The sequence below is a fragment of the Eurypyga helias genome, unplaced genomic scaffold (assembly GCF_000690775.1).
Source record: "Eurypyga helias isolate BGI_N326 unplaced genomic scaffold, ASM69077v1 scaffold11622, whole genome shotgun sequence".
Classification (NCBI taxonomy): Eukaryota; Metazoa; Chordata; class Aves; order Eurypygiformes; family Eurypygidae; genus Eurypyga; species Eurypyga helias.
In genome coordinates this window covers 6,813-32,255 of record NW_010234088.1, presented here as the reverse complement: position 1 = coordinate 32,255, position 25,443 = coordinate 6,813, and the positions used below count along the sequence as shown (strand labels likewise).

At 36.8% G+C, this 25,443-nt stretch overlaps 1 protein-coding gene across 1 annotated transcript; it reads left to right on the top strand.

Annotated features, from left to right (window-relative positions):
• Positions 1 to 309: 309 nt before the first annotated feature.
• Positions 310 to 24,410, top strand: CHDC2 (calponin homology domain containing 2; the record flags this gene model as incomplete). The annotated part of the gene is made up of 8 exons (XM_010161936.1): positions 310 to 419; positions 1,865 to 2,074; positions 10,237 to 10,337; positions 14,063 to 14,294; positions 14,926 to 15,135; positions 19,564 to 19,657; positions 20,208 to 20,348; positions 24,215 to 24,410. Coding segments are annotated over exons 1-8 (1,294 nt in total), but the record flags the coding sequence as incomplete, so codon positions are not given.
• Positions 24,411 to 25,443: the final 1,033 nt, after the last annotated feature.

Here is a 25,443-nt window from a genome sequence, read left to right as displayed (position 1 = left end):
AAAAAGTATGGATTTCTGACTTGCTGCAAGCCAGTCTTATAAGCTTTCTTAATAAATAAATCTTCTGATACAACACTCTGTTAAGCAACATTTTGAGTAAGAGAGCCAAACCAATGACTTTTTTTTTTTCACAAAAAAGGTTAGATACTGTAAAATACATTTAAGTTGCATGTATTTATAGATATATAATTTTTTCTTTCTTTCTTTTTTAAAATCTTGCTAACAGCTTGTCCTGGGACATATGTATCTGAAATATCAGTGTGTCTAAATGATAATCCATCACATTACAAAATATCATTGTCTGGTACGATGAAGTCACCAAAAATAAATTTTGATCCCCCCTTTTTACTGCTGATGCCAGTTCCTCTGGATGTGAAAACTGAAGCCACCATCAATATCATTCCACAGGACTATTTAAGGTAAAAATTTCAAAATAAATTTATTGCATAAATACTGATTAATTTTTGGTTTTGTGATTTTCTGGAAAAGTAAATTAATTTTTTGTTTGTGAAGGTTAATATTAATTTTCTCCTCAGCAGAAAAGAGTCTGCATATTTAAGAGAAAATTCATGTAATTGATTTTGCTGTACAGTCAACAAGCCCGTGTTCTGTCCACAAAACCTTCCTACTTCATGAAGTGGCCATTTTCTAATATATTCACTTTGTCATATGCTTTTAAAATTACTTTGTATAGCACAAAAAATAAGAAGAGTACTGCCAGGATTTTTTTTTAACTTTAGCCGCATACTAAGGTCATAGCCTTATTTCTTTTTTGACATTGAGATGAGACAAAACTTTTGTGTTGTTTTATTTTCTCTACTGCACAGGTCATAAAGCACTGGCTGCTATTTGGACAATTGGTGGAGTTGTGGGGGTTTTTTTTTCTTCCTAAGCAAGAATTTAGTACCAAAAAAACCAGCACAAATGTTTTAATCCTGTCAATATAATTAATAATCAATATATTTTTTATTTTTCTGTGGATCACCCGCTTTATACTGTTATTTGAATTTATGATAGCTTTTTTGTAGTCTTCATATTATGTAAAATAAACCAGCACCACACCTATTCCAATTTGATAGAAATATTAATATCTTAATGTTTCCAAGCACTCTTGTGTATATGCATACAGACATACACTTTTCTGGTGTCTAAGACACTACTTTTCTGTTTGCAATTATTGAAAAGCAATAATGTTATTTTGATATCTATATAAGCGTAACATTTCAGTATCAGAAGAACTGGAGCAAAATTCTTTAAGTCGCAGAAAATTAATGAAATTCACTTTAGCTTCGAAGTATTAATATATTACCCCATTTGAGTTACAGTTATTTATCAAGTCATTTGTCTCTTGTCAGTAGTTCAGTGGTTGGACCTGAAAGGATTACATATGAGCCTGATGGCCATTATTATTTTGGAACTGGAACCTAAAATTACGTAACTGGGGAAAGAATTTTAAGCATCTTCACAAACTTCTCCTTAATATTTTTGTTTTAAAACTCTCTTTTTGTGTACTAATGCAGTTTAATCTACATTAATGAAAGCTTTGGGTTTGGGAAACCTAAAGTAGGGGATTAGTATTTGTGTCCTTTGTAGCACGGTTTAGTAGAAATTGCTCTTCGTTTGGATGTTGAACTGTTGTGGGCCAGTGTAAAATCTTAGGATGCATATGTAGAAAACAAAATGGCATCTAAATACTAAAGGAATTTTAATTCTTTAAGTTTCACTGGAGTTATACATCAAAACTGAAGATATTGTTCTGTATTTAACCTTGAAAAACAGTTTCATAAATGTGTGAATCTGTGAATTAATGTTATTACTGTCAGTTGGTGAGCACAAACACCATTACTATTTATTTTTAACACAGGCAATCACGAATTCAAGTTGAATTTCCAGACCTTGAACTTGAAGATGGTGACAGGATTTACCCTTTTACTGTACAGTTCCCAGAAGGACAAGATATTGTTCTTTCATCAGATGGCACAAATAAGGAACTAATTTGTCATATTGGCTTCAGATCATCTAGGCCACTGTCACTTTTAGTGACTGTGGTATTCATTGATGAAGAAGAAAACAGGTAATGTGTGCAATTCAGATTTTTTTGGGGGCAGGGTCCAAGCTGTAGAACTTGAATATAAGACACAGAACTCATAATGGTTTGGTAAAGGTATACAACAATCATTGTGAAAAAATGAAAGTGAAACATAGAAATGTATTTCTTTTCAGCTGAATTACAGTTAGAAAACACAAAATTCAGCTCTGGTGTCTAAGGTAAGACTAAGGTCTTGTGTATCATTCATATCTACTGGTAATTCCTATCAGTCTTCTCGGGTTGCTTTGGAGAGACACGGTCTTGTTTTAGCATATCCTAATGGTTTCAATTACAAAATATTTTGCTTTTTTGGAAAATACCCAGTTAACTTGAATAGTAAAAAATAATTCAGATGATCTCCCTTGCCGCCACTAAATGGAGATCAAATCTGTTATTAAATATTCTGTACAAAAATAACAGTTTTCAGCATTTGTCCTTTTATTCAATGCTTCCCTGGGTGGGATGAATGGGGTTATTCCTGAAGAGGAAAGGTAAGTACCGTTGTGGTTGAAAGTCACTCCTGCTGTTACTATTTTCAGTAAGGAAACTATTTTGAGGGTTAAATATCTCTGTCCTACAGCTTAGAATGGGATTCTTCCTGAGCATAAAACTAGATTTTATATTATTTTGATGCAAGAGACCTTTCAGTTATTGCTGCTTGCATTGGATTAGTGTCTTATATTTTTCTGTATAGATTGTCAGCCAAGAATCTATTCCATATTCAATTTATTTAATTCTAAGATTTAATCATTGTATGGTATGTGATTCATAAATGTGTGCTAAGGCTTCCAGTAATTATGAGAAAAGGATAATTTAAGCTCATGATGAGGTCTGAAATATAGCTGCTGAGCAGGCACAATAGTTTTAATAACTTTTTATGTGATGCACTAGCAGTTTCTCAAACCTTGTTATAGAGAAATAATCCTTTCTGCTGTGTTATGAACTTTTTTTTTCTACATTTGCCATTGAAAGGAAATAAAGGATACCATCCTCAATTTAAAGGCAAACAGTGTGGTTTTGAAAAAAAAAAAAAAAGTAATCAAAGTAAGCTTAAAAGACATCCCTGCTCACTAAAGTGGAAAAAAAATCATGCTCAGAAATGTCAAATATTCTTAAAATTGCTGTTGTGTTTTAAAACATAGTAGGTAGGGATTTATTAAAGGACAAAACTAATAACACTGGTTTGCCAGTGCAGTTGCATGTGTCCGTGGGCTGTAAAAGCAGATGGTATAAAACTTGAATACAACTGCATGAAATAGCACACCGTCCATACCAAAGAGATTCTGGGTGTGCTATGAGTCAGTGTAGTAATAGTGTTCATACTGGGTTTTGGAAGAAATTATTTTTATCATAGCCAGAAAGACTTTTCCAATTGAAGGAAAGAATTCTAAGTGCTGGATTCCCTAATCCTGAGCATATTGTTATTATTCTAATAAAGTCTATGATCATTCACCCAGACTTGGGTTTTATTACTACTGTTAATATTACTATGTGCTTCGATATTCCACTCCACAGTAATCTGTAGCTGCAATTTCTTGTTCTCTGCATACCTGCCCTCATTATTCCCAGCTCCCCGCCATGGGAGACCTATGCAAAGCATTCAAACTTTAAATCTAGTTCAACCAATTATCTAAGCATTTGAGCAGTTTGTTTCAAACTTTGTAACTAATAAATTTAATTGCTTTGTTAATTTGAGTCTTTTAGGAAGACCAGATTTCAGGGCTTTCTAGATCTTTAATTATAAAACAATGAAACCTGTAACCTTTTATAACACCTATAAAAGCTAACTGGTCTTGAATAGCTTCCTGGTTTAATAGACTGTGAAATATCACAGCACCAGTTGCTGAAAAAGTATTAATTTGTCAGGTGTTCTCTCTTTATATTTCCATTTTCAAAGTAATAATATGTATTTTTAAATGATTTGAACTAAAATTTTGAACTTCAACTCATATTCTGTGTTCTGGGATGGAATTAAAATAAGTGAGTTAAAAAGTTATATATATATATACGTAAAATATTGTGTCCTTTATTTAATTACTTAGAGGAACCTTTACTTTTAAGTAAAAATAAATATAGGCATATATTTATATATTTTTATAGGCAAAAATAACTACAGGCATATTTTCAAAGCATGAGTATTGAGGTGGCAAATACTCTTTTTTTTTTTAAACTTAGGCTCTGCGGTGTGTTGCTTTTTTAAATTCAGGTCTAAAACTTGAGTAGGATTGATTTGCATAGTCCATATTAAGTCCACCTAATTAATAATTTTTTTTTTTCTTTAAATCAGACTGAACGTTGGGTAGAGGATAGATGTTATTGAAATTGGCTACTTTACAGAAAACATCTGAAAGATGATAAGCAATCATGTTTTACAGTAAAACCATGCTATATGTACTATATAGCTGTAAAAGAAAACTGAGGAGATATATGGTTGTCATTTATGCAAGTAATTTGCTGTGTGCACAGATTCCATTAAATGGATCGTAAGAGAGTGCATTAATATTTACTTAATGACTGCCTTAAATGAGAATTTGCAGTTAATTTCTAATGGTATTTTTAATGTCTTCTCCCTTTTTGCTCCTTTGACTCCAAAGCAGAATAAATGACATTTTCTTGCAAAGGGTTGATAGGAATACAGAAGTAGAAGAGACCTTAACATCCGAGAATATCTTGAACAAGTATTTAATGAATGGGAAGAAATATTTGGTTATGGCTCTTATTTCCTTCAACTTGAAAAACTAAACCAAAGAAAAGCCTCTGCTTCATATATTTGTCCTCTAATTCTTATTATATCTTTTAATGATTAGCTAATTTTTTATGAAAGTTTTCTGCCATCCTGATTTAAATGCCATTAAACCTATTCTTTCTAAAAACAAGTAGTAAACAACAGGTATGTGTTGTGTCATACAGTCAAAGGAAGTGGTGCTTAGGGCAGCAAAATATCCAACCCCCCATCCTAGATGTGTTGCTTAGATAAATTGCTGTGATCATTGATGGCACAAATGTGCTGAGGTTATTGCCTCCCTGTTCTGCAGCTCTCCGTTTTCTTTCCCTCTCCCACTGGGGTTCTGGGGAAACACACAATTTCTGATGTTATTCATGTTGTTCATGTCTGGAACTTCAGGAAGAGACGATGTTAGGGACCTTTACTCTCTATAACAACATGATGCAAGGGAGACACAGTCACTAAAAGGTACCCAGTTATGAATTGGTCCCAGCTGGTTTAATTGTCCAGGAGATCTCAGTGTCTGTCTCACAGGGGGAGACACTAAATCCCCTCCTGCTGTTGGGAAAGTTCCTAAAACATGCAGCTCTTTAACAGGCATGCCTGGCAATTGTCAAATACATGTATTCTGCTGGCATGCCTCAGAGAATAAGAGCTGTCAATTTCTTTCAATACCATTGAAATTTGGAGAGAGGAGGGAGCTAGAAAGCATGGGAGTTCTTGATATTTACATGCTGCTTTCCTGCATTCATCTGAATAATTGGCATTTTACTTCAGATAGTTTAGAGTGCTTTCGAAAACCAGGATGGTCCAAACCCATTAATCACTCCTGTTCTTTTCGGTGCTTGTGACTTTCTACCACTTTGATGGTCCCTGCCAGCTGAAGTGTCTGTAAGTCAGGAATTAAGAACAAACATCATTGCTGCTACTACAAAAACATGGCTACTTGGACAGCTGTAAGTCTTGAACGTCATGTGCAACCGTGCATCTGCCACTATTCATTATTGTATTCCTTTGATTGCTGTGGAAGCCTGAGCTCCTGCTACAAAGGGTAAAAGCTCCTCAGTGCTGGGGAGCTGCTCATTTGTGAAGAGCAATGGCAGAGCTTGCATGGATCAGCTTTTATTCTCCCTTCCAGTTCTGCCATCTCTGGATCTGTTCAAGAATTTCTGGGGGGAGGGAGGAGGGCAAGTCTTTATTTAGGTGGCTTTTTGTTCCCTGCATCTAGGTTATTCCTTGTTCTTAAAGATGTGTAAAATGCTTCACTCTCACATCAAGTTTCCTTTTACCACTAATATATATATATTGATTCAGGTTCTTTTGTCTTTCCACAAACTTTAAAACAAATAAAAAACCAGAACAGAGTTAAGAGAAGTGAACGAACTGCTTCATAGTGCTAGATGGTATTCTTTTGTCATCACAGTTGGAGCTTTTGTTTTGGGGATCAGCAGGTTTCAAATGTAGGTCAGCACAATATATTTAATGGCCATTCTGCTCTGTGTTGTTTGGAAATGTACGTTAGACAATAAACACTGACATAGCAGTGGGAATGGTGGTTCATGTGGATAACTTTTTTCTTGCTTTCTTAAACGTTATAAAACTGAATACACTGAAGAATTGAACACATTTAGTAACCTCACATTTGCTAGCAATACAGGTACCTTTCATTCTAATGGGGAGGCACAGAATTTTATGTTATTTAGTTAAGCTGTGATGAAAATACAGAACAAATATGTTGCATGAGACTTATAACTTTGTAACCTCACTTCATTAATGGTGTTATAAATAAAAGACAGTGGTACAAAACGATTTTTTAAGCACATGCAGAATATACATGTCTTTGTAATCTTTTGGCCATATTTGTATGGAAATAGGCATCCTTTTCTATCTGGTGCCCTGTATCTCAGTACCTGAAATGTGTATCATAAATACATTTCTCCTAGCACCCTTTTTTTCCTGCTATGCTTCCTTATGGATGGAGCGTCATCTTTTAAAACTCAGATGAATTCATCTACAAGCTCATTCTTCTTGAAGCTCTCTTTCAAATTCTACTTTTGGGAAAATACCATATTAAAATGCTTGATGATCAATAGTGGACAGGTAGCCAATGAGTCGATATTTATTATCACATAATGGCTGAGGTTGGAAAGAGCTTCCAGAGATCATCTAGCCTCCTCTTCAAATACCCTGCTCAAATCGAATCAACAATGTTGTCCAGTTGGTTTCTGAATATCTCCAAAAATAGAGACTTCACGACCCTCTCAGGGCAGACTCAAGCTCTTTTCCCTCAACAACATGACTGAAGACTACCAATGCCCCATTCCCTTGACCATTGCCCCCAAAGTCATGCTGGTTAAGTTTCAGGCCTCCTCATCAACTTCACTGGTGCCCATGTGGAAGAGCAGGAAGGCCAAGGGTTGGGCAAGCTGCATCAGTCTCTCAAGAGATGAAGGGTCAGGTTGGCAAATGAGGCTCCCTGTCCCCTGCAGCAGGGATTTACTCACTACTATCACTTGCAGTTTCCTGGTGTTGCTTCACAGCTCAGGCTCATGCTCAGCCAGCACAGGTGTTTCACTGTCTAGTGTTCTTTCATCTTATGAACAATCTGAAGCTTCTAAATTTCTTAGTTAAGAATGTATTTGCATTGCATTTGCTGTTGGCTGGGTGTATGCATTTCTCTTACTGCAATACTACAGCAGCCAAGGAGGCATGCCTTTGTTGGATTGTTAGCAGCCTGGAACAGGGAGGAGCTTCTCTTGCAGCAGCACTGTGAGGTCTGAGGCATTTATTCGTACAGAGATGTTCTGTAACAGTGGCTGTGGTTTATATTCTAGGTTGTGCAGTAGTTGCTTTGAGTAGTATCACTCATTGAATTTGAGTAACTAGTTAAGAGGTACTGCAGTTATTCTCAAGCACACTTTCCTGTGTTTCATTACTCTGCAAATCAGAGCATGAATGAAGATTTGGTGTATGGTCAAATCGCAAATCAGCATTGAGAATGGAGATGGCTGGGGTGCTCACCTCAAACTGAGAAATTGGAAAGTTGAGTCCAATAATATAGACATCAGGCTTACTTTCATATAACTTGGGCTGTGTCTTTCATTAACTGTCATAGGGCTTTCTTCCAGCCTTCCACAATTCTGTTGCCTGAAGCTAACCTAACGTATGCCTGCAGAGTATTGAAAATTTTTGCGTATCACAGTAAAGTCACAAGTTGGAAAATTTTCTGCAGTGTAGTTATTGATCCTGTATGTTTTTAAATGGCTTGGTAAAGGTAGAAAAAACGTAATGCTCTGACACCTGTTTTGGACATGTACAAATGTACGTTTTGGACATGTACAAATGTACGTTTTGGACACATAGATGTAGATATATTGCTCAGCCATCTGTCCTGCTGACGTTCTGCTCCCGAGATTTTTCCTGAATAAGACAAGGAAGAAATACTATGCTACAAGGCGAAACTGGCTAAGGCTATGTCTCACTCCCAGACAAGTTCCAATAGGATTGACAGGTCCTAAGAAAAAGACAAAACATTGCAGTGCTGGATTATTGATTTAAATAACTGATAGCTGTGAAATTGGAATCCAAATGTGAATATTTGTATAGATGACTATGGATTTTGTTGGAGTCTTTCTCTATTTAATAAAGTTCCCATGAGAGTGGTGTTTGAGAATGTTGAGTTTGGAGAGGGAAGTATGAAAGAAGAAAGAAAAACTGCTTTCTGGTTCTTTAAAAACATTTCTGTTTTCCTTGATTATGTTGTTCTATAACAAAGCAGTAGATGCTATAGTTATATATATAGAATCATAGAATCATAGAATCACTAGGTTGGAAAAGACCTTAGAGATCATCCAGTCCAACCGTATCTGTCCACCACTAAACCATATCTTTCAGCACCTCATCCACCCGTCTCTTAAACACATCCAGGGATGGTGACTCCACCACCTCCCTGGGCAGCTTGTTCCAGTGCGTGATAACCCTTTCGGTGAAGAACTTCTTCCTTACGTCCAATCTAAACCTCCCCTGGCGCAGCTTGAGTCCATTCCCCCTCGTCCGATCATCTGTCATTAGGGAGAAGAGACCAACACCCACTTCTCCCCAACCTCCTTTCAGGTAGTTGTAGGCAGTGATCAGGTCTCCTCTCAGCCTCCTCTTCTCCAGGCTAAACAAGCCCAGTTCCCTCAGTCGCTCCTCATAAGACATATTCTCCAGACCCTTCACCAGTTTTGTGGCCCTTCTCTGGACACGCTCCAGGACCTCAATGTCTTTCTTGTAGTGAGGGGCCCAAAACTGAACACAGTACTCGAGGTGCGGCCTCACCAGTGCCGAGTACAGGGGGAGAATCACATATGTTATAGTTATAGATACAGTGATAGTTATAGATATGTTATAGTTATATCATATAAATCAACCTGAAAGGTCTTGTGATACCTTTCAATATTAATCTAAATTTACATTAAATAGGAATTTATCTGTCAATATGTAATTTAAAGAAAATAGAAAACATTTTCTTTTAATCTCTGCTGGGTATGTTTCAATATGCATAGTTATCAATATACTAAACAAAGATGGATATCGGCATGCTAAAATAAATTTTTCTTTGTATTTTTGACAGTTTAGTCAAAATGATTAATATTCATTTAAGTTAATAAGTTAATGTGGAGTAAAAAAACACAGCTATGTAGTAACATAGGACTAAGCTCAGCTGAATTACATGTCAGTTGCAATGAGCTAAGAACGTACATACAGATGGCTAACAGGGATCCACTGATGGAAATAATTTGCTTGTTGACTGCAAATTGAGAGACTGAGGTGAAGTATGAAAAAAGGGTTAAAAGGTGGACTGCTTCACATTAACATGGGTGGTACAGACGCTCCAATGAACATTGGAGCATGTACATCAATTTCTGTTGTGTTATAGCGATTGCAGTCAATATCTCATTGTTTTTAAATTGAATCTATTTATTTATAAATATTTATTTTGAGATTTCTGTAAACTCTTATAGAAAAAACATTAAATCAAAATAGAAGTTGCTTTTCAAGAAAACTTATTCTGTCAAAAGTTACAGGACATATTTAACAGGTTAGCAGTCTCCTTTAGGACACTCATAAATGTCAACTGTAATTTTAATTGCTTTTCTTTTCAGACAGACAAGTTCATTTATTTCATGAAATCTCTGCTAAGTTTTAGACTTTGAGATTAATGATACATCCATACTCATAGTAAAACTATGAAGTAGAAAAACTATACCAAACTTTACCATTTTGGCATTTGCAGTCCCATATGTGTACTCTCCTATTGAACCAGAGTAGAAGAAATGTTGTCTAGACACCTTCATTCTATCTTTTATTCTTATGCTAAAATATCTTAGTTTTCTATTTAGCCATGGTAACTGTCACTCCTGTGTTTTGTTTTGAACAGGTTCTCAATTCAAGTTGCTGCAACAGCAGAGAATTGCCTACTTACTTTATACCCATATTTGGCATTTCACAGCTCTGATCAACAAATTATCTTGAGAAGCAGTAAGCAGTCAACATTTTACCTCTTTTTTCTAGTTAATTACAAGGGGATGCTGCAATTAAACTTTTAAATTTTAATTGCTTCTATTTTCTTATTGAAAATGAAGAAAACTTTTGTTAATGATTAGGTATGTTTATTGAAAAATCAGACAAGCCTAAATCCTACAGAATGTTTTGTGAAGTTTTGAAATTATGGGTAGAGAAAGCAGCTGCAGCAATAGAGAATAAATAAACATAATATATTGATAGATAGTGATTACCAGTAACTCCTAGGACAACAGTTGGGTATGTTTTGAAGAAAGCCACTCAGTGTTATGATAAAATGTGATAATTATTTGCCTGATGAGAATAGTTTTCAGATTTTTTTAATTAATACCCTTGAAGGCTGGAGAACACTGCCGTGTTTTAAGGCCTAATAAAAGGCTGTGGTCAGAGTGTAGAAATAGTTTTATCTGCGATGTGTCTCTCTGCTTCCCTCCCTTGGCTTTGCCTCTCAGCCTCTGCCTGTCTGCCTGTGTCTTCCCTCACCCTCCGGACCCATCTCTGCCTGCTGCCTGCTCTCTCCCCTGCCTCTTTTTTCCTTCCTCAGTGATCTGTAATGTCTGTGTGTGTAGCTGTGCTTACGGGAAGAGATTAGGATCGTTGTATAATTGATGTAGGAAGGGATCTCTGAGGGTCATCTAGTCCAACTTCCTGCTCAAAACAGGTTTATTGTCATTGGGATGTGATATATTTTGATTAAATAGACAGGTTTTTCAGGTAAGTAATTAATTCCTTAGATCTGAAATAGATTTAGCTATAAAGACTGAATTCTAAGACAGCATTAACTTAAAATATGTTACTTGTGCTAAGAGAAAAAGAGAGTTGGTACTTGTGAAGTTGAAAAAGGGATTAGCAAGAAGACAGGTACTGACCTTTTTTTTTTTTTTTAAATTCATAGGGAAGACAGGTGTAGGTACAATATCACTCACAAGTAAATGAAGATAGGAAAGGGGGAAAAGTATTAGCCATTGTAAATATGTGGTTTAAAAAAACTTTTTTTCTGTGAGCAATAGATCTTTTTTACCAGCTTGTCTTTTGAAGACGCTTTGTAGGTTTCCCTTGAGGATTAAGCCAAAAATGGAATGATAAATTTATAAGAAATGATCTCCTATTAATAGTGGGATATTTCTATCCTGTATCAATTGCTTATTGGTTTGTTCATACTATCATTTTTTATCAGTTTTGAAGCAAGTCATTATTACTAAACTACTTGAGTCTATTTTGTATGGACTATTTTGGTGCAGAATGCTGTTTAACGTGACCAAACTGTATCTATCTATACAACACAGTGGCTTTGAAAGCTATTCAGGAAGGCGTTGTATCCGCATATCTGACACCATGCTCTAGTGTTATTTGCTCCAAAACATACAGATGAGAGTGCCAGCAATCAAAAATTAAAGATAATCATAGAATTTTTCCTTCTCTTACTGGCGTGTTTGCTTCTCTAGAAACTACATTGGGTTCCTCTTCTACTCTTGCTCTGGAGACTGTCATGAGAGATAACTAGTTGAGCGTCCTCTAATCCTATCATAGGCCAGCATGAGAATGTCAGAACACATGTTCCAAATGATGGATTAATAAAGCATAAGTTTGGGTTTAGTTTTTAAAATAAATATGTGTTGTGGAGTCTGAAAGAGCTCAGTAATATTATGCTGAGAGTCATTACAGAGCTGTGGTCAAAAATTCCTTAAGAACATTTTGTTCATTACTTAGAATTCTTGAATTAGAGCTGTTCTGACAGGTGCTTTTCAGCAAGTGAAGATCCATCTGCTAAAGCATACTGTTAATGAAAAAAATATGCAGGTAATTTTTAAATTTTTGTCCACAGTCTAATGACCAGATTGAGATTTTCATCATGAGTCAAATGAGAACTGTTACTTGATGAAATTAAGCACAAAATAGAAAAATATAGAAGCAGATACCTATTTATAAACTGTTAGAGCACAGACAATAAAATAAGTTTTCTCAGCTGTGGGTCCTAATCTTGTTTTATAGACAGTAAAGACCCTAGTAGTGGAGAAGTTGTTTTGCATCCATGTTATACTCCACAATCACTTTCCCACAGTATTTCCTCAAGTTTCTTTGGTACAATCAGTGACTCAACCTATGAAGATTCTCAATCAGGTATAGTCCATCTCTTCACTTTAAACACTTTGATCTCTTGCCACTGCTTTTCAGCTTAATGCTTTAAAGAGATATATTTCACGTTTGTAACCTTTGCCTGAAATGCTTCTGCACATACAATCAATGAATACTGGGGAGGCTGTCCTCTCCTGTAACACCATGGGAAACGTGGCCTAGACTATAAAAGCAGAAAAAACTGTCCTTCCTGGTAGCCAAGTAAGTGGAAAGCAAATTAGTCAAGCCATTAAAAAAAAAAAACCAGTTAAGGTCTCATTTGCAATTAACGTATCTGTGGATGAGGCAGTAGAAAAACTGAATTGAAAAACTGAACTTTTTAAACTGCTGAAAAAACCTAAGGGATTAGTTGCTAAGAAGGGCATTGTTTCTGTAGTCATGGACTAACCAACAGTATACACTCTAAATGTGCTATGTCCTGCAAAGGTCTGGTTGTATGCTCTGGTTAGACTTTTGACATGTTTATTGCACTTATGAATTACTGCCTAAGAACCACCCTTGTCTGTGGAGCTCAGTTAAGGTGCTGTTCCATCTGAACTAGGAGTTAGGATTCTACTCTTGTGGATCTGCTGATATGTGTGTGATCATTCTCTAAGGTATTGCCAAGACAAATAGGGGTAGTTAAACAGATTAAATAGTAGCTCTTTACCAACATGATTCATTTTTAGTGAAATGATGCCAGAAGACTTCAAAAGAGCAACTCACTTTTAGGTGTGAAAAGGCAACAACCTCTGGCAAAGGTGTCAGAGACAAGGTGGGAAAGTAATCTTGTCAGCTGGCAGAACTGCATAAACTCAGGTCTGACTGCAATGTCATCTTATAAAGGATGTGTATCTTTTCTCCATAGTGTGTTGTTTTTTCTTAAACCTTAACAAGATTTTTAAAGTTTATTCACTAAGGTATTAGTTTTATTTATGCATCATTTATTGAAGCATTAAATCTGCAACTGTAGCATTAAAATCCAACTTTGAGCATGGAATTATCCAAGTTATTTGTGCTGTGAAGAAAACAGTTTCTTGTTATCTTAGTTGTGTTTTATGCAATAATATTGTTGTTGATGTTTTAACATCTAATAACTGTGAAAATATATAATCTAAGTTTTGACCAGGTCAGAATTTAGGAGCGAGAAGGACTAACAGAGGGGAGAAGGTTCAGAGGCTTACAGATTGGGATGTAGGCTTAGTTGTACCCATAAAATACTTATAAACTGTTTGAGCCTGTCAGCTACTGAGCCATGCTGTGTGATTGACTAGCTGGTAAAGCTATTCCTACTGGAACTGTATGTAAGAATGTTTCTTTAAGATTGCTATGAGTGGTTTTGTAAGCCATGCCTCAATTTTTTTCTGATCGGTTAATAATTTGTTCTATTCCCGGGGCATGTACATGTCACTTAAACTGTTTACTCCAGAAATAAATCAATTGTTTATTGTCTGACAGTTTTTTGTTTTCTGGAACAATTGTGCGTAAAAAAGTAAAATTGTTTTTGTACTAGGCAAACGTAGGGAAATAAGGATTCTCTCTGGATTCTTTTTTTGTGTATCATTTAGAGTCAGACACTACTTTTGAAAGTGAGAGTGACGAAAAGATGAGTGAAGAGAGTGAAGCTGACAGTCAAAGGGATGGGAGAGAAAATAAGTTTGAATTATTATTTTTTCCTGATGAAGACAAAGAGGAGTACATCTTCTTTCAGAAAACCCTGACTGCTGTTAAGAATTGGTTCACTCTCTTTGGTTGGCCTAAAGGACAAAATCCTGTTTCGATCCCACATTCACTAAGACGGTAATTCATCTCTGCTTAGAGCTAACTTAGGTCTGCCTAACAAATGTCAGCATATATACTAAAGTGTTTTGGGTATGATCTGGGGAATATAAACACACTCTAATGCACAGTTGTATATTTAAATTGTAGCAATTATGTGCTGTTTACATAAAAATGTCATTGAGGCGTTATTTTTAAATTTCTATAATAGATTTCCAACTATGATGCTCTGATACAGATGCGAAGGCAAATTTCACAATCAACAATCTTACAAACACCCTGGAAATATATCACTCTTAGTGACATTGCTTAGTTGATCTTATCTAGCTTGCTTCTAAATAGTGAAGCCAATCTCCTGGGACACAAATACATAGGCACTTATAAACATGATAGAAATCAAAGTCATGTTTGGCAGAAAGCAGTGACAAACACAATTTATTTATGAAGTATTCCATATATACTTATTAAATATTCCATGCAGTGTAAAATTCTCATATTATTATAAAGGTTCTGTAAAAAGGAAAAAGTGCTATACTTTTCAACCTTCTTGCTGCTGTTTTTACTCATCATTGTGAGATATATATATATATATATATAATGTTAGCTCGTTTTGTGTGTTTGAAAGTATACTGTTGGAATCTTTCTCTCTTAGTGATGTGTGTAAAGTCCACATGACCTCCGCACAAGACAAGGTTTTTAAACAAAACGTTGGCAAAGATCCTGAGACTGTTTATGACATGTTATTCCATCTGAGTGGACAGTTGTTACCAGGCATTACTTGGAGCCAGCCATTGCCCCTTGATCCAGTTGAACGAATGTTACAGCTCCACTGGCAGCGTTCTACATTGCTTGCTTTCCTCAAGTAAGTACGTGGATGATAAAATACACATGCATGCATCTTTTCTTCCCACTTTTTTTATTAACATGGTTCAAACACAACTCCAACTGAACAATATACAGTAGGTTCCTTTATACTGTATCTTTTGTAATCTAAGATTTATGTATTATAAACGTTACTTAGTTTTTTTACAAGGTGTTCCTCTGTGAACTGAAGTATCCTTTTGTAGGGCTATATCTAACACAGGAATTCCACAGGAGCTCTGCTCCTTTACTTACCAAAGAGAACTCTCAACCTTATTCCTTGGACAGACTCAGTAGCCAGTCAGATTGGGTTTGTCATTAATAATCTTACTGTTCCCCTGGTGCCCTTTGTACTGTAATTACTGGCTTTAGCAAAGATTTTGTAGACTTACTTTGTAAACTATTAGCCTTTCATATTAATAATATGCCAAGAAAGTTAAGCACTACTCCTGCTGCTGAACAGATTTAGCTGTTAGCTAACTTCATTGATAATCTTACCATGTCACATAATATGGAACAACTGTCAAAGTTGTTCTAAATCAAAAAAAGGTTAATAAGCGCTTCTTCATCCTTCTTGGCTGTCACTGCTGTGAAACAGAGAATAAAAAATAACTTCAGAAAAAGATTATACTTCAGATCCTTAGAGAATCACATATCATCTTTCCTTCTTTTTAGCATCCTCACCTAGTGTTCAAGAGGCTGTAGAGCCATTTAAAAACTATTTTACATACTATTCTAGATCATTATTTTCAGATGAAAAGATTGTGACAGTGTTGTAGCTGTATCTGAACTCATACTGAGACGAATGCACGCTGCTACAACAACACTGGACCTTAGTGTGCGACTTTCATTCATATCATTTGTTTTAAAAAAGAGGCAGATTAGCATTCTTCTGTGCATTGTAGATAATAATAGTGACAGGTGATTTGGAGGAGCCATTGCAGCAGTGACAGAAAAATATCTTTGCCTTTCTTGAGTAATGAAGAGCAATATTTACAGATTCTTATTGTTTTCACAACTTCAACATCCCTTCTGATAAATAAAGGAATCAATGGATGCATCCCATTGTATTTTCCCATTGTATCTTAAAGGCTTGAGTCATTAGGCAGTGGACTGCTGAAGAATCTCTTGGCATCATAGGAATTGAAAGCTCTCACAAATACCACCCTGCAGATTCTTCTTCTGAGGGAGTGTTGTGCCCTTCCAGAGAGCAAGATATTGAGTATGTGGTGTTATAGATTCATGGAATTGTTGATGTTGAAAAAACCCTTTAAGATCATCAAGTCCAACCATTAACCTAACACAGCTAATACCACCACTAATCCATGTCCTTCAGCCCCTTGTCCACACATCTCTCAGATACCTCCAGGGATGCTGACTCAACCATATCCCTGGCCAGCCTGTTCCAGGGCCTGACAACCCTTTCACTGAAGAAATTTTTCTTGATATACAATCTAAACCACCCCTGGTGCAACTTGAGGCCATTTCCCCCTGTCATATCACTTGTTACTTGGGAGAAGAGACCAACACCCACCTCTCTGCAACCTCCTTTCAGGTAGTTGTAGAGAGCGATCAGGTCTCCCCTGAGCCTCCTCTTCTCCAGGCTGAACTACCCCAGCTCCCTCACAGGACTTGTTCTCTATACCCCTCACCAGTTTTGTTGCCTTTCACTGCACATGCTCCAGAACAACCATGTCTGTTTTGTAGTGATGGGTCCAAAACTGAACACAGTATGATATGATGCTGAATGGTTGCCTGAGTAGATTCAAGAAATTTTTTTTATTTATCTAATCAGAATATAGTTATCTTTCTGAAGTCAGATTGTCAAAAAACTTACTTGGTTCCAACCCAGGGAAAGTTATTTCTGTTTCCACTGCCTTAGGCCTGTTTTTAAGCTAATACTCTGCATAACTTCTAGGAGAGTGGTCGAGAATAACTTCCAGTACATGCTGCCTCTTCTGAACCCTCTTAAACTTGTTGTTTCATTAATCTTTATGTAGTCAGCTGGATTGATTCTGCTCAGTTCCTATTAAGCCGTAAGTTTCTAATTACTTTTCAAGGGTGGAGCTGATATGCTTTTCAGAGCCTTTCACTCTTCAGTGTGGAGTTTTACAGCCCTAACTCAAATGAATCTAAACTTTAATTTTGGTCTTTTAGAACTGATGTTTCTTCTGTCTAGCTTAAAGTATTTTAATATCTTCTCTGTAACTCATTGGTTATTGGATGAGCTCAGTACAAAGGAACCAAATTAAGATGATTTCTCATTGGATGACAGTGACACTTACCATCAGCCATCCTCTATGTTTGAGCATTACACCCAGTATCTCTGAATATACCAGAAAGTCTTCTTGCCCATTATCAGCTCTGGGAAACACTTTACTTCACCCTGATCGTGTCAGGTGGCTTAGTCAGACAAGGTAAATGCTTACTGAATGTGGATAGAGTGGTGCGTATGCTGTGAAGCTGAGAGTATACTTGTTAGTATGACTCAGTTTACTGACTCATTGCACCTGAGAGAGAATGTCTCCATACATTATTTTTCTCAAGTTTATTTGTTGTAAAATGTAAACAAAACCATTTATGTATAGTGCTGAAAATGAACAACGTAAGTGGAAATATTTCTTCAAAATATAAATGAAGAAATGAAAGAGCATCATTACTCTACTTACATTAAGGTTGTACCAGAAAGGTCTTCTGAAATACCTTACTATGTTTATATTCTGCAGCTTCTGGCAAGGAGGCAGTCAGGTTTCTGTCCTTTTGCATACCTTATGCTTGAAGCTACCCCTAACAAAGTCTGTTCAGGAGCTTCCATCAACAGACATTTCTTTGAAGAGTTTTCATGTGATTCTTTTATAGCACTCCTAGATACAATCAACATTTTCTCCTGGTGGAGTGTGATGACTCTTATGTCCAGTCTTCCCGTTGAGATTTTGCAGAGAATATAGGCATCTTGAAACTAACATGTTGTTAGTTGCTTACTTTGAAACGATGATGAGTTCTGGGGTAAGTGGATTCTAATCCCTTTTGCCAAGCATAACAGCAATTGGAAAGAAATACTTCAGTGTTTCTCAGGTCGTTTCTTGGACAATTTGGAAAGCTATTTAATAGCCAAATTTTAATCAAAGCCTTTGGACTTACTGGGTGTTGTCTGTTAACTCTCTGACATATTCAGAGCAGAATTGGAGCAGCAGCCAATTGGTCAAGGTTAAGCTTGAGAGCCTGTCTACACAGATACATTGACTGATGATTGGAAATGAAGTAGTTATCCATGGCAATCCTAGAAAAAATGATACAGGTTGCTGTAGAAAAGCAGTGCTAGCTGGACTCCTGTGCTTACATGTATTTGATGCTATGTGATTAAATCAGTGCTCAGTATGCGCTTAGCATTACTATATCCTATTGTTTCTGCCTTTTCTTGTTTGCATGAATCCTGTCAGATTTCTTCATTGTTCCTGATTTATAGATATTCTTTTCCTACTTGTGCATTTCAAGAACACCTAGAATACTTGCTTTTCTTCACAGCTTGTTATTTGAGAATGTTTATTGATCATGGTACAAAAATGTCTGTATCTGCACTGCTGACATGAATGTATGTCACGGTGGTAAGACATCCAGAGCTAGCCATACATGAGTAATTAACCTGTGATCTGCTAGCCCTGCATGCTCACTGTAATTTTTGGAAAATAAAAATTCTTTCCTGAAGAAGCCCAGCAGAGAATAGAAATGTGCAGTTCTCAGCTTTCTTTCTGCAACCACTGCTTTCTGGTCAACATGGTTCAAGTAATGCATGATTCATCTTTCAAATTTTCCATGTGCTAAAGCAGGTGGATGTTGTTTGCTGTTTCAAGCATCTTTCTCAAGGATCAGCTTTATTTTCCTTCCCTCAGAATGTTTCTTTGGTACATTACCACAGCAGTAAAGGAGAAGTTTGGATATTTTAGTGTGACTAATTTGTTGCAAGCTGTGTGTCTTGAGGAAGAACATCTTAACAGTCTGAAAATACTGATCTTGGAGAACTGCTGTCATGTTAAATAATGACCTTAATGAGGATGAATTTTTTTAAGACAGTGCTCCTCAATAACAAAAGGCAACCAGTTATGGGAACAGTGATATAGAACCCACCTTTATTATGATGACATATAACATTGTTCTATAGCTCTTCTGAGGATGACAACTGTAGATTAGACCTATTTCCATATGTGTACCGAGTAAAAACATTGAAAGAAGATAGGACACTTGGATGAATGGAACACGAACTTCATAAATAGAAGCTGTCTAAAGCAATTAACAGAACTTGATCATTAGTCCAAAGTGTGCTGAGATAGAACACAGAACTTGCACGTAGGTTGAGCAAGTTGAAAAACTTGGACTGCTCTTAAAGAATTATCTTTTTTATCTGTTAATTTTTCCTGCTTTATGATTTTAGAAGCCAAGGGGCATATCTTCCTCATGTTATGCCAGAATTTCTGCTTGAACTTGATGATTATAAGAAATGGATTAAAGTGCAAACTTTACAGAAGGTAGGTTTGTGGCTTTTTTTTTTTTTTTTAACAAAATCCACATGCTTAGCATCAGTCCTATGAAGACTGATGGAAGTCTTCTGTGTATCACGAGTATTCCTACTGTGCTGACTCTTTCGGATTGTATAAATCTAAGCACGTGCATGAGTTGATCAGAAATTTAAACTGACACCAACACTGACACCCTACTCCCCTGTTTTTTCTCTTCCATTCCTTCTGACATTGCTGATGCCTGTGATTAATTTCTAACAGATATGCTTTCTGAAGGCAGAATTAATTTTACTGCTTTCTACTGTTTTTACTATTAAAAAAAAATATCCTATGTGTTGTCTCTTTGTCTTGGTTGCTGCTTTCAACTCCCGTCAATTCTATGTTGTTCTTATTCCGGAGATAGTGGCACACTGTAAATGGTTCTAATGCTGTTTGCTATTGCACTGAGGTAGATGTTATCAGTCATTTATGCCATGGATTCATTATTGTCCTCTTGTGAATTTCCTGTCCAAACCTCTGAAATGAATATTGAAAATAAATCCCATTCCTTAATCTCAAGGGTCACAAGGCTGGGCTGACAAAAGGAGCTGTGAAAAACTCAGACCTACTTAGTGACAAACACCTATTCATTCTAGAGGACAGCGTATTTGAGACAATGAGCAAACGAGCTTGGACAGATGTGTTACTGCAGGTATACAAGGTAAACTGTAGATACATTTACTACTTAAATTATGAAGAAGTGATGGCAAAAAAAGTTGGTCTTGAATGAGAGATGTGGTATATTCTCTTTTTTTCCCCAAAGAGTTTTTTAGAACTAAATAATTTTTAAGTAGTTTATTTCTCTATAACAGAGAAGAAAAAATGAGTGAGAACATTTTCATTTCCTTAGTTCTGAAACTTTAGCAGTGTGTTAATATGTTTGAATTAGGGAATGCTGTGCTAAAATAGCCTGCATTTTGTAGGATTGTTACAGAAATCTTTTCTTACAAATAAACAACACTCTTCCATGCTATTTGTTATCCTGGTTAGAAACACTTTTCACTGGAGATACTTAGTTAACCAAGCATATACTCAACCATGGTACTTATTATTTTAGAATGGAATTTTGAAACAGATAAGCATTTTTATAATACCTTTTCCTTTTAAGGTATAATGGACTTGGTCAGTATGGACTTCTCAAATTTCATTAAATTTCATTTTTACTGATGTTAGATAAACATTTTGGATGTCTAAATCATGTTTTCAAAGTAAATGTGATGTGCTCACCAATGATAAGGAATGTTCAATAATGTTTGTATGCCTAAAAATAAATATTTGCTTATTTCTATTGAAATGAATGGAAAGTAAATGAAAATTATAAATATTATCTGAGTTTCCCAGTAAAAGAAAGACATGGACATGCTGGAATGTGACCCCAGTGAAGGGTCTCAAAGATCATTTAAGAGCCTGGAACATCTGTCATGCAGGCAGTGACAGCGAGCTGAGACTGTTCAGCCAGGAGAAGAGAACATTCAAGGGGTATCAATGTGTGTAAATACCTGATGGGAGAGTGTGAAGGAGACAGTGCCACACACTTCTTGGTAGTGCCTAGTAACATGGTGAAAGAGAGTAGGCACAAAGTGAAATACAGGAATCAACAGTTAAACATAAACTTTTTTACTGTGCTGGTGTAGAAGTTTGTGGAGGACTGTATCCCATGGGTGGGACCTCATGCTGGAGCAGGGGAAGAGCAGGAGGAGTCCCCTCTGCCCCAAGGAGGAAGCAGTGGCAGAAATAATGTTTGAACTGATGGCAACCTCTGTTCCCTGTCCCCCTGTGAAACTGAGGGAGAAGTAGGGTGAAGTTGAGCCTGGGATATAGGAAAGGGTAGCAGGAGAGCGTTTTAAGGTGGTTCTTATTTTGGACTACCCAACTCTGATTTAGACTGGCAATAAATTTAATTAATTTCCCTAAGCTGAGTCTCTTTTGCTTGTGACAGTAATTGCTGTGTGATCTCACTGACTATATCTCAGCCAATGAGCTTGTCATATTTGTGTCTCGTTGTCCAAGTGAGGAGGGGACTGATAGAGTGGCTTGGTGGGCACCTGGTCTTCAGCCCACAGGTATATTGGGAAATATACTTTAAATATTAGTTAGTAAGTTTTTCATTTTTTATTGTTAGTTGCTAGTCTCATCCCCTTCCACTGCTGCCGCTTCGCTGCCTTCTTGTCCTCTTCTGCTGCTTGTGCTGCTGCCTCTTTATCTGTTACTTCTTTTGCTTGGCCTTTTTCTGTTTCTGTTGCTTTCTGCTTCTGCTGGTTTTGCTTTTGCTGCTGCTTTTGTTTCTGCCTCTTTTGCATTTGCTGCGTCGTCTGCTTCTTCCTTCTTCGTTCTCCTTCAAAGAATTAGTCCTTAACAAACAAATCCTAAATTATCTCTGAATATATGGAACTATGGAGTTGATGCAGTATTCTTGTTAGTCACTGGTCAATGCGGTCAGCCCTAAGACCTCTTTTATGAGGGAGGATGAAACCAAAGCTGTTGATTTTAACATAATCCTGTAAATCAAGTTCTCTGTTTCTCCTTCAGACACATTTTCTATGCTGTCATTTCAGTTGGGGAAAAAAAGTCAAAGGAATTGTGTAGAGGTTTTACTTTTAAAATCTATATATTTCCTATGTATTTTATATACATATGTTTATATATTTCTTTTAAATATATGTTCATGCTAGACTTAACCAAGGACCTCTGTGTACCATGAATTTTATTGTATGCATTATAACATTTACTATTTCAGGAGAAACAGTCAGTGTAATTTGGACCTAAATGAGCAACTGGGTCATGAAAGATACAATTTCAAGATCGATCTCACTAGAGATCAGGAGAGTAGTTCAGTAATTAGTGCTTTGCCTAGAATACACACAGTAATTATAGGAATCCAGACAGCTCCAGTGATTTCACCCATTTCATCAAAAATTGGAAAAAAAGTTGGAAACAAAAAATATTTAGTATCATAGAGGATCTCAGTTTTGGAAAGGACCCATAAGGATCATGAAGTCCAGCTCCCTTCTCCTCACTGGACTACCTGAGACTAAACCACATGAGTAAGGGCAGACACTCTTTGGGGACCCTGTTGTCGTGACTGACCACCCTATCAGTGAAGAACTTTTTCCTAATGTCCCCTGATGCAGTTTCATTCCATTTCCACGTGTCCTGTTGCTGGTACCCAGAGCCCCTCCACTGACCCCTTGAGGAAGTTGCAGACTGTGATGCGGTCACCCCTCAGCCTTCTCCAAGGTGAACAAACCAAGTGACCTCAGCTGCTCCTCCGAAGTCTTGCCCTGAAGGTCTTTCACCGTCTTGGTCACCCTCCCCTGGACACACTCCAAGAATTTGATGTCCTCCTGCTATTGAGGTGTCCAAAGCTGCACACAGTGCTGGATGTGGGGCCACACCAGTGCAGTGCAGGGTGGGACAACCATCTCCCCGGACTGGCTAGATATGCTGTGCTTGCTGAACACCAGGACATAGTTGGCTGTTTTGGCTGCCAGGGAACACTGTTGACTCAGGTTCAAGTTTCCATCAACACAAATACCCACATGTCTTTCTGTGGGGCTGCTCTCCAGTCTCTCATCCCCCAGTTCATATGTATAAGCAGGATTACCCTGTCCCGTGTGCAGATCTGGCACTTGCTCTTGCTAATTTCACATGGTTGGTGATTGCCCAGCTCTCTAGTCTATCCAGATCCCCTTTTAAGGCCTCTCTACCCTTGAGGGAGTCCAAAGCTCCTCCCAATTTAATATCATCAGCAAACTTAATGTACATTTCTTTCCTTTGTGAAAATCACTTATACAAACTTTAAAGAACACTAGCCCTAAAATTGAGCCATGGGGAACCCCATTGGTGGCTAGATGCCAGCCTGATATAACCCCATTTGCTGTAACCCTTTGAGCCTGACCTATCAGCCAATTGTTCACTCATCATATAATGGATTTGTCTAGCTGTATGCTGGACATTTTGTCCATAAGAATACTGTGAGAGACAGTATCAAAAGCTTTGCTAAAATCCAAACCCACCACATCTATTGGCGTCTCTTGTTCAATTAGATGGGTGACTGTCATAAAACGAAATTAAGCTGATTAGGCAGGACTTTCCCCTTGCTAACCCGTGCTGGCTATGACCAATGACTGCATTGTCTCTCAAGTGTTTATCAACAACTCCCAGAATAACCTTCTTCATAATTTTAGCAGGCACTGAAGTGAGACTTACATGCCTGTAACTTCCAGGGTCTTCCTTCTTTCTTTTCTTGAAAACTGGAACATTTGCCAACTTCCAGTCGACTGGGACCTTTCCAGAGTCCCAAGAACACTTAGAAGTTTCAGTTTGCATTTTAAGAAAAGAAAGAAATACCCTAAACCCTCAGCAAATCTGTGCTCTTGTTATGCATTTAGGCTAATGTGTAATCTCTTAACCTTTTCTAAATTAGAAAACTGTCAGAGTTTAAAGTGGGGATTTTTATCATTCAACTTGAAATTATTCTTTTTACAGTTCGTTCTTAGAAACGAATATTTTTTTTTCTAATTTCAGGTATTTGTTCTTCCACGTGTTTCTTCATGTGATATCACTGATCTGTTCAGCTTGGAAAGCATGCAAAGCATGCCAAGAATAAAGTCAGAACCACTATCCAGTAATATATATTCTCCATATGAACGAGCCATCCTCACCTGGTTGAATAAACATTATGAGAAGAATCGAAAAACCGTGTGGAAAGATTGTCAAAAAGGTGAAATAAGTCTTTCACGATACTCCTCCTCCTAATATTCCTTGTGTAGACTTTTAAAATTTTTATTTGTAGATATATTGTGACAACTTGCTACTGAAGGTTTTTTCTGGGGGAGAAATTCTTGTTAATCCGTACGTATTTCCTTTCCTTCTGTTTCTGTGTTCAAAGATCAGCATCTTTTGACTAGCACTGTTTGTGAAATATTTCTGTTCTGTGTGTTCTTATAGTCTCTAACGAGGCATGAAGGGTGAATTGTGGTCAAGCTTTTCACTTTCTTCTTTCCATTCATGGTCTCAGGAAGGAAGTGCTAACATTAGTCACTTTCTCTTAATTTTCCTGTCTGTAGTCACATGCAGTTGTAAGTATTTGTGCTTGTAGTGGTGTGTTTGAGAACAAGATTATGAGAATTTTTTGAATAATTTTTGTATTGCTTTAGTCTAATGCTATTTTTTAAGATAATGGAGACCAAGGTTCCAGATTATAAATCTTGCCCTACTAGCATGGTCAGTTTGAGACCTCATGATCGCTCTGGAAGGTTAGGCAAAATGAGCTGTTCTGTTTAAGACTGACCTAGGCAGTCCTGATATTCAACTCTGATAAACTGTTTAAACAGCAGTAATTATTACTATTTCCTTGCATGATTTCTCCTGTTTGCTTCTTGACCCTAACTTCATTGTCTCAGCATTAATTTTGGATGGGTAGTTAACACCACAAAAAGGCAGTCTGAGGATGATCGGGGAAGAACTCCAGAAGAATGGCTCACAAATCATATATGGAAAAGATTATCTAGTGTCATTTTTGCCTTGAGTGATTTCTGACCTATCTGAATTATGGATAATGTATTTGCATATCACCTTCCATAAGTGTTACTTGAGCATATTCTCTACCTTGCATATGCTTTGTATATCCTATTGTTTTTCTCATTTTGTCTGTATAGAAGAAATGATACTAGATATTCTCAAATGTGTTGAATAATTCTGCTGATAAGATTGAGAGGTCAGTCTGCATCCAATAGCAACAGATTTCTAGCTGT